Source organism: Alosa sapidissima, chromosome 4 (genome assembly GCF_018492685.1).
Source record: "Alosa sapidissima isolate fAloSap1 chromosome 4, fAloSap1.pri, whole genome shotgun sequence".
Taxonomy (NCBI): domain Eukaryota; kingdom Metazoa; phylum Chordata; class Actinopteri; order Clupeiformes; family Clupeidae; genus Alosa; species Alosa sapidissima.
This window is the reverse complement of record NC_055960.1, coordinates 21,988,979-21,999,674: the sequence shown is the minus strand read 5'-3', so window position 1 is coordinate 21,999,674 and position 10,696 is coordinate 21,988,979. Positions and strand designations below refer to the sequence as shown.

The following is a 10,696-nucleotide window of genomic DNA, read 5'->3' as shown; positions in this document are numbered from 1 at the left end:
AAGTAAGAATATATTTTCAGTGAGGCTATTTGCATGACATTTTCACCAGACATTAGTATTTACTCAGGCAATCCACACATATTTCAGTGTTTCCCACAGAATTGAATTCTATTTGTGGTGGTTGGTTTGCAGAATTGACTTGAATACAACAGTTTTTAACAAATTAGCACAGCGTGGTTATGATGCTAACCAGATTTAAGCACAATTTAGTACAACCTGGAAAATCATTGTGTGGTGGTCAATGTTGATATTGTGGTGGGCCGCCACAAATAAGTCAATGTATGGGAAACACTGTATTTAAAAAAAACAAAACATTAAAGTCCATAAGTAGAGTTATGTGTATTAAAGTGGGATGACACAGGAAAAAAGGATTACCTGTGTTAAAATGTCTGGTGAAAATGTCAGGCAAATAGCCTCACTGGAAGTATATACTGAAAAAAAATGTAACGTGTTCAATACTTATTTCCCCCGCTGTATAGCCAGCCTATTGATGCATCCAGTTCTACAGCTTCATCCAATGACTGCATGCTATAGGAGACTGCATAGGCTAAAACAGAGATTCAAGTGGGCAGGTCTGCTTTAGCTAACTGTGTTTCAGCTAGTGCAAGCCCACTTAACGTGCACTGTAAGGTCTGTGCTCAGACTGTGGGAGTCCTCTCTGTGTTTTATGTCCACCATCTGGGCTCCCTCTCACTGGCTTCTCATTGGCCAGCATACCTCTACCACCGGGTGTTAGACCTAATGAGGGCCATCACCTGGCTTAATGCACCGCAACCGCTGAGGAGAAATATGGGGCAAACATGGCAGCACTTGCACTTTCCTGGACTCGTTTGAAGTTTTCCAGTTGGATGCATCCTGCTCAGGAGGCAAACGCACCAGGTATCCACCTGAAGCATTAATCCCTACCATTCACCATTGCATGCTGCCTTTTACTAACACTAATGATACATGGGAGTGTTACTGGCATGATGTCTGCGATGCTGTCATCATGAAGAAGTGAAGGGAAAGTGAGAGTTGGTTGCTGCTATAAAATTAAATGATCCATAATTTACCTCTCATCTGAATGAGTGTGTGTGTATGTGTGTGTATGTGTGTGTGTGTGTGTGTGTGTGTGTGTGTGTGTGTGTGTGTGTGTGTGTGTGTGAGTGTGTGTGTGTGAATGGTGAAATAAATAAAGTGGGTACTCACCATATTGGCAACTGGCCCCAGTGAAGCCCGCAGCACAGTCACAGAGCTGGGCCGAACCCACTCGACACACGCCGCCATTAAAGCACACGCCATAACTGCAGACCGCTGGAAGAGGAGAGAAAACGAGGGAGATGAGGGGATGACCGAGACAACGACAGGCACACAGAGAGAAGTCTTTTACTTTTTAAAACATCTCTGTCTAAAAATGTTGAAAATCAAGTTCAGAATCAAGTCTCTCAGGAACTTCAACTTAGAGAAAGAAAGAAAGAAAGAAAGAAAGAAAGAAAGAGAGAAAAAAGAAAAAGAAAAGGGAGAGATAGGTAGAGACAGAAAGAAAACAGCAGCTCAAAGAAATAAAGACAGAGAAGGAGAGAACGAACGAGTGATCAGAGGAGAGCAAACACCTGGCCGATCTGACCATCACAACATGTGATCATCTTCCCCATTCATCACCTGCTCTTATCACAGCCGCCTCAGCACCTGATAGCACATGGGACCTGATGACCTACTGACACTGACAAAGTATCACATACAGGCACAGGCATAGGTACACACACACACACACACACACACACACACACACACACACACATACACAGTAAGACTCCTTGCACACACGTTCACACACACACACACATACTGTACATACACACTGTACACACACACACACACCAGGCTAGCCGGCTAAGATGAAGCCTCTCTCTGGGCTTTGAGCCAAGCCCAAAGGCAGAAAAAGAAAAGTGCAGAATCAAAAGAAGAGGAGGAAGAAGAGGAGGAGGAGGAGGAAGAAGAAGAGGATCTCCCTGTGATCAGTGATACCCATCAGCTGTACTGGTTACTCTGTTTATCCTGGAGAAAGGGGAGCCGGGCCAACGCTCAATCAGCCTGAAACTAGACCCGCCGACTATCAGTGAAGTATGAAGACACAGAAGTGATACTGCTGTCAAGGGATTAAAACAACAGTCTCTGCAGCTTTTGATAACCCAGGTGAGACCTAAGGATAGACTGCAAATCAACGCATACAGTTTAATAGCACAGTGCCTCATTAGCAGTGCTGGTCCTCATATACATCTGATGCATGGCTCCGCTAAGTATACAATTCAGACAGCATGGCAGGGAGTAGAGCACTTCACTCTGCTATGGATCTGACCTTTACCTGCTACAGTTCAGCTGGATCTGTCCCTGATCAAGGCCGGATCCAGGCCGGTCAAGGGTAAGTTCTGGGCCAAGCCTGCTGCAGAGGGTGCAGCAATGTGGAACGGCATTTTGCAGCCACGCACTGTGTGTTCAGGTTGGCACAGGGACCCGAGCCGCAGGGTCGGTCCAGCCTATTCATCGTCTAATAGAAAAATGACCTTTCACACACATCGCATGGACGCTACCCACAGGAAGACATTTCACCTCACACATACGTGGAACAGGCAGGCAGGCAGGCAGGCAGAGCTTTCACCTTAAAGCTAATTTATAGTCCAGGCAACATGTGTCAAAGTCTTATCAACAGATGGTGCAGTGCTGTAGGTTTTCATAGTCCTTCTCCAGCGGTAAAACATCAAATAGAACATTATCTAGTTAATATGATAACTGGTATGACAACGTACTAATGCCTGTTTATATTTTCAAGCGTCACATCTCATTTAGGAAACGAGAATAAACACAGCCGCAAACCATGACCATGACAACACTCCAACATAGAACTCTTAGTTGCTATCCAATCAGAGTACACAACAATGTCTGTGCTTTTTCAAATGTTCTGATGTACAACAAAGCCCTTGCGGACAAAAACATTTTGTCAAGTGACACTCACCCCTATATAAATTCACCTTTACACACCTCCTCATGGTATGGACTGCACGTGCAGGCTGATGCCTGGCAGAGTATCGGTATTCCTTTTAAAGGTGTGAACTTCTGGCAAAGCAGAAGAGCCAAACAAACAAAGAGACAGCTGGAGAGGAGACAGCGTCGGAGTGTGCAGCCATCACATTCCACACACACACACACACACACACACACACACACACTCACTCACTCACACATTTGCAGATACACTCGACACTCGACACTCGTACACATGCACGTGCGCTCGCGCGCACACACACACACACACACACACACACACACACACACACACACACACACACACACACTAATCCATTTGCAGATACACTCATACACACACACACACATATACACACACACACACACACCAATCCATTTGCAGATACACTCGACACTCGTACACATGCGCGCACGCGCACACACACACACACACACACCAATCCATTTGCAGATACACTTGTACACATGCGCACGCACGCACACACACACACACACACACACACACACACACACACAAAGACACATTTACATATACAAACGTATACCCATGCATACGCAGATACACACAGACACACACACACACACACACACACATGCAGACACAAACACAAACACAGGATGCCTGCAGGAGCATCTGTGTGTTTGCATGTAAGTGAATACATCAGAGTGCATATGTAGAAATTAGGGATGCACGATATATCGGCGGCCGATATATTATTAGCCGATAAGTGAAAAAATAAAAATATTATTATCGGTCCGATAACAGAATTCTGGCCGATAATTTGCGCCGATATTTTTTAAAGTCCTAATTTAGGCCTACGTAAGATCCGTCTGGCTACACTGAGCTAGCCTACTTGAGCTTAGTTGGCTATACTTTTTCCTCAATATAATGTCAGCGGTGTGAATGTATTTCACCACTCTAAGAAAATCTGTGGATATGCATTAATTTGGGAATCTGTGCATCTCAAAATCCTCTCGTGAATGATCCGCCATTTAACCTTAACAGAGCGGAGCTCAGCCCTATCTAGAGCCGTCTTGTGCTGGTGTGTTTGCACTTTACCGCGCTGGTCGGGGAAACAAATAAACAAACTCGTTAGTGGGACGAGTACATAAGTAGGCCTAGTTCTAAGTTGTGTTTTAGTATTATATTTGCATTACTTTAGCTTGGGTTTTGTATTATTACCTAGAAATATGCTAACCATTCGTGCTTCAGTTCCAGACAAGTCATCATAATAAGTTATTAAAACCTTCGGGGCTAACGCCTTTCATTTCTGCTGCAGCAGGTTGTGCGCAACAGAGTAGACGGACATAAGATACAGTCTGAGGAGTTGCAGCTTTATTCAGTTACCCGCAGTTAAAACTAAACCTAAGTTTCCCTCACAAACTCTGATTTGGTCGCTATACTGTAGCTTATTCCAAGCTGAGCCGTTTATGAGCGTTTAGTCCTAAAACGATTCAAACTCTCTAGCCACTCACTTGCAATTCACTGACGTCAGGTTCACTAGGAGCCACACATACTGTAGGGCTAGGCTACTGTTATCTTGTTGACTGCCGTACTATTGAGGACTATTATGAGTTCTGTCCATCATTTGGTGGTAGGTAAAATTACTGCAATAAAATTATGCTTATTAAATGCTTTCCCCAAATCACTTTTCACAAATTTTTTTCAAGAGTAATATTATCGGTTATCGTATCGGTATCGGCCACAACAAACCAATAAATATCGGTTATCGTTATCAGCCCTAAAATTTCATATCGGTGCATCTCTAGTAGAAATATGTGTGTGTTGGTGTGTGCATCAGACAGCCTCCAACAGACCTCACTAACCCTTTGTAAATTTGTTTGTAAGGGCATGTGTGTATTCATGTGAGTGTGTATGTCTGTAGTAAATGTCTGTTTGATCTGTCACGCTATTGGCTTGTCAGCACCTAATATGATATTCTCCAGAAAAGTGTGTGTGTGTGTGTGTCTTAATTTCTAAGAACATTGGTATGTACTACCCACGTGTGAGGAAATGTGTGGACAGCAACCCCCCCCCCCCCCCCCCTCTCTCTTTTTCTCTGTGCATGTGTATGCGTGTGGTATATGTGTGTCTTTGTCTCTATGTGTGTCTTTGTCTCTATGTGTGTGTGTGCGTGCGTGCGTGCGTGCGTGCGTGTGTGTGCGTGCGTGTGTGTTTTAGATTAATCTGTAGAGGTATTCAATGTTGCTCTCTTCCCAGCACTCCTGGGAAGATAAGCCTGAGACTGCAGGCCAGGCAGGGGGGTGTAGAGAAAGAAAGAGAGGGAGAGGGAGGGATGGAGGGAGAGAGAGGTAGAGAATGAGAGGTGGAAAAAGAGGAGGCCATCTGCATTTTTCTGTTCACCTAATCCCTACACCAATTACACAAGCATCACTTTCCCACCACTATCTTCCACAATCCCCATTCCTCACACACACACACACACACACACACACACACACACACACACACACACACTCACACACACACACACACACACACACACACACACACACACACACACACACACACACGCACACACACACACACACACACACAGACACAGCACACTTCACACATGGGCAAAAATGAACAGAGGATTAAGTAGAAAGAGTCAAAAACTAGTTTTTAGAAATACAAACTCCACTATGAAAATACTAATGCCAAATCTATGTGATAAACTAGAGATGTTTTTTTCCCTTTTGTTTGGATTTCCTCATATGAATACAGGTGTCCTTTATAGGAATACTTTCCCACAGCTCAACTGCAGTGCAAGCCACAGTGCAAAAACACAGACTGCCATGTGAAATTCCTCAATCCTCATGAAACATGAACACAAGGGAAGCACTAACATATGTGATGAGTCTAACCTTATCAAACAAATCAAATAATCTCGTCACTCAGTACAGTGCAACCGGATAGCTCTCAGATCATGCAAAGGTGGGAAAACTAAAAACTTAAATCCTATTATAGCATTGGCCAGAAACAAGACCAAGAAAGGGGGTGGGAGAGGGAGAAAAAGAAAGGTGCCGAAAGAAAGAGACAGAATTAGAAATAGTAATTAAAGCAAGCTCAAGAGACAGAGGAAAATAAAGAAAAAAGAAAAAAAACAAGGAGATGAAGAGAGGATATAGAGATAAAAATGAAAAGAGAAAATGAAAGCTAGATAGATATCATAACACCCCCAATTATCACCACTTTTGTTCGGAAATTCTAAAACAACAATGTTTTTAACACTTCAAAATAACATTTGTTAAATGAACCTTACATTTTTCAGTAGCCAGGTAGGTGTGTAGATTTGAACAAAATCTGGTTTGGTTCTTAATGGGAGCATTTACTGCCTGAAATATCTGATTTTGTTTACCACGCTCGGAGTTATAGTGCTGGCCTGATGGGTCGCCTATTTACACCGTTTCAACGGCACATGAACGGTTAGACTTGTGTTAGACTAGAATTCTTGTCATGAAATTAAAATTCCACTGGAGCTCCAAGCGAATGTTTACACGCAGCCTTACAACACTGTTTACAGCTCTTCAAGTCACGGTAAAATGTCATTTTTGGTACATAGCTAATTTGGATACATCTATGGTGTGGGTGCTTGCGTTTATTTAGGAATCCATCGTCTTGGTTTATAGAAATGGAGATTAAGTGACACATACACGCAAGACGGCGGAAATATGGGACCGACGGTAATAGGGGGAGTTCATATAGACATATATATATATATAGATAGATAGATAGATAGATAGATAGATAGACAGATAGATAGATAGATAGATAGATAGATATATAGATAGATAGTGAAAGAGAGAGAAAAAGTGTGAAAAACAGAGCAAATGTTTGCTTTGGTGTGAGAAACCTGTCCCCCCCCCCCCCCCCGCGGGTCACCTCTGTGATTGCAGTCTGGCCGTGGCCCCTCACACCTGGTCTGGCCCCTGCATGTGGGCGATGTCAGCCGAAGAATGCTGTGTCACCATGACCCACAACAACAGGTCCAGGCCATCCGCCCCGCTCACGGGCAGTACAACGCATCATTAGCCACAAACACACACACACACACACACACACACACACACACACACACCACACACACACACACACAAACACACACACAGCAGCTGACCTTTGAGCAGATGTAGCCCTGATGTGGGCCTGATGTGGCTCCAGATTCTGGCCAGCCTGACCGGAAATGGGCCAGATCCGCTCCCGAGTCAGCTGCTCTCTGAACTGAACTGAACTGAACTGAACTGCGAGGACACACACAGTGAACTGACACACAACTGGACCACAGGAACAAACTGCTAATTCAAAGTTGAAAAAAAAACATTTGCAATGCTTGCAAAGCAATGCTTCCAACTTCCAACTCTTTTTTATGGCATGAAAAAGTGTTGCAAGGCAATCGCATCACTTCCCCTAATCAGTTCATCCTCATAGGAAGTGTGGTGACAGTGGGGAAAGTAGCAGGAATCTGCGCTCTGCTCACGATCAACACGCTGGACTGCCAACAGCAACGAGCGCTCCGACAATCCCAGGAATGGGATTGGATGTCGGTTCAAAGGATCACTTTTTCCGACACCACAAAACATCCCAGTGACAGTGACATCACCCCCAGCTGCGCGTGCCTGTTGAATGGTGACCTCTCTGTCTGTCCAGCGCTGTGACCAACCTCCTGACTAGCCACAGCGGGATTAAATTACATGATTTTTACCCCAGTCACGAAATCAGATGTGAACAAGTCTTGTGAGCATTGGTTGGGGGGGGGGGGGGCAACTTCCAAACCACATGTGGACATCCTCTGAGATATCAGAACTAATTGAGAGGGGTAGAATCAGTCTTCAGTATATCTATCAGTCCTGGTTTATAGATCATCTGTGATGGGAATGTGTCAATCCCCACAGGCTTGCATTGGGATGTTTGAGTCGGAATAGGAAGTGGACATGGGGTCAGTGATTATGGGCCTGAGTTGAACTGAGTTCAGTGTCACTGAGCTGAGCGGAGTTGAATTCACACTATTCACAGATTCCTCGTGAGATCTGGATGTTAGAAGGCTTCAAATGACGCGCCCCTGAGAGCTAATAAGCCATGCCCACATCTCTCTACAAAACTCACTCACATGGAAACATAAACATGTACATGTCAGCTTCATCAAAGGTGCATTTCTGGCAAAAGGTTACTGATATTTGAGTTCAACAGCCAATCAAATGACACTCCTGCCTTCTGTGCTCCTGAAGCAATGTTTTGATTGGCTGGAACAGTGCATGGTTCTTTCTGCTCTCACACCCAGAGCATGAAAATTTGATCGTTTTCCTCTAATTTGTAGTCAATTTGTTTGCATTGTCACCTTCAATCAATTTGCTGTCGTTTACCTCATTCCTGATGCACTAAAGGGCAAACCTAATATCAGATGGTTGTCCATAGAAACATCATGACAGAGGGTTCAGTGATCTTCCACTGATCTCAGGACAGCCCTGTTTCCACCAATAGAGGTGTGAGCCACAGAGGGTCTGGCAGCTAACCAGATCCATTCCCGCCGGCCCAGGCCACTCTTTGCTCCCTCACGCCTGATAATCTGCCCTGAAATAATCTCTTCCCCCAAGAAGCGGCGCAGCGAAGCGAATGGGCTAAGACTCTCCCTCACCCCGTCCGTCCGTGGGATCGCCTCCGCAGACGACTCCTCTCACGGGATTAATGCCTCCCATTGAAGGAGGGGCAGTGGGGTGAAGGATGGGGAGGGGGGGGGGGGGGGGCCCTGAAAACTTGACTGTCATCAGAACATCCCATGAGAACAAAGATAATGTTAGAACCTTATAATTTAGCACTAACGGCTAAACTCAACCAAAAGTCAGCATAGCCTTTCACAGCTCAACTTCTCCAAGAGTCAGGACATTTTACACTCCTTAACTCACAGCTAAAGCCATTCCAGAGTAAAGATTTTACCTTCCACCCTTTTCTCCATTCTCAAACTACATTCACAGAATGTCTGACAGATCTTGCAAAATAAAACACTCGCCTCAAAAGTTTTACTTGTGCTCAGAGCCAAACAGTGTCAGAGTACCGATCCAGTGTATGATTGAAGTGTCCCTTTAATTTTTTTGAGCCGTATATATTTGCTTCATAGCAAAATCAGGTGTCTTATCAATATTAGGATAATTTCCAAAAATAACTAATCCAACTAGACAACCTTCACTGTTGCTAACATGACACTCAACAGAATATCACTCAAAATTGTACTGAGCCACCATTTATGGCAGTAATAAATATTTAATGATTTTCCCACTCAAAATATTAAATTCAGTCCTTTTAAGGATCCCCTTCTGCAGTCTGCAGACACCGGGTATCTATACTATTAGTATTCGAGTCCAGTGGGAATTGAATTGAACCCTTGACCTTGAGGTGAATCCCTAGTGATTAGGGTTGGGCACCGAAACATGCTTAAATCATTTTATTGTAAAAAACAAAGTACCGGTTCAGGCACCATTTTGGCACTGGCACCGTTTTAAAAGTATTGATTTAGCACTGGTATCGGATAAAAACCAAATGATACCCAACCTTACTAGTGATGCATCAGGCCATGTGAGTTGACCTATGAGAGCCCTACAGCTAGAGTATGTGAAGCTCTCTGTAATTGGTGGGCTACAATCACGCATGCGAAAAGGGCAACACTGTATTTCAAGCTGCAAATCATGTTAAGCTCCGCAGAGGAATGTGGCAAATAAAAGGCTGCCGATGCTAAACCCAGGGTAAGACAGCTCTTCCACTAATGGTTTCTCACCACTGAAACACCGTAAGGTGACGGCTGTGCTCTTAGGTTGCCCGTGCAGGTATAATTACACATTGAAAGAAAGTGTCTCTGTCATTTGCAATTGAAATGTTTATATTTGAGTACAGGCAACTTTCAAAGTGCTGTCAGGTGAGATATGATAATGGTGAGATTCCACGGAATGGGAAAATCCCAAGAGGTGTGTGTGTGTGTGTGTGTGGGTGGGGGGGGGGGGGGGTTGTCTTTTGGCAGTGGCCTGGATGCCAACATGGCAAGAGAAACAAATAAACGATTTGGGTGGTCACTAGCCAGGGAGGGAGTGAGGAGGCGGGCACAGGCCCAAACTCATTAGATGCTCCACTCCGCTCCACTCCGCTAGCTCCACTCAGCACCACCCAGCACAGGAGGCTGATTTACATCCTCCTAAAGTTTCCACCGCAAACCACCCAGCAGCAGCCCTACAGGGGTCAGGTCACCCCGGCTCATCCTCACTGTTTGTTAGTGACGTTAAAATTAACAGCCTTGCAGTAACTCTGCAGCACTGGCATTGTGCGATGGCAGGACAGAGCTTCTGTAGGGCCACCTAAGACACACACACACACACACACACACACACACACACACACACACACACAAACATACCGGCGGGCCGGGTCGGGCTGGCAGACCACCCAGAGATGGACTTCAAGCTCATGGCCCGGGCTGCTTGGGCTGCTCTGGCTCTACGATTTCCGCCCTGGCGATTTGAGTCCCCACAATAGCACCAGTTCTCCCATTCAGGGGTTAACAAGAGCTACAAACTGGTCAAGACATTGTCTCCACTTTTCAGAACCCCCACCCACAACTGCACACACACACACACACACACACACACACACACACACACACACACACACACACACAGAACACCC

The 10,696-nt window shown here is 44.9% G+C and overlaps 1 protein-coding gene across 2 annotated transcripts in view; it reads right to left on the bottom strand.

Annotated features, from left to right (window-relative positions):
* Positions 1-10,696, bottom strand: part of megf6b (multiple EGF-like-domains 6b) — a 103,909-nt gene that overhangs the window by 76,008 nt on the left and 17,205 nt on the right. For both annotated transcript variants that reach the window (XM_042088401.1, XM_042088402.1), the window contains exon 4: positions 1,189-1,293. In XM_042088401.1, coding sequence (XP_041944335.1) covers positions 1,189-1,293 — 105 coding nt within the window. The remainder of the gene's footprint in view (positions 1-1,188; positions 1,294-10,696) is intronic.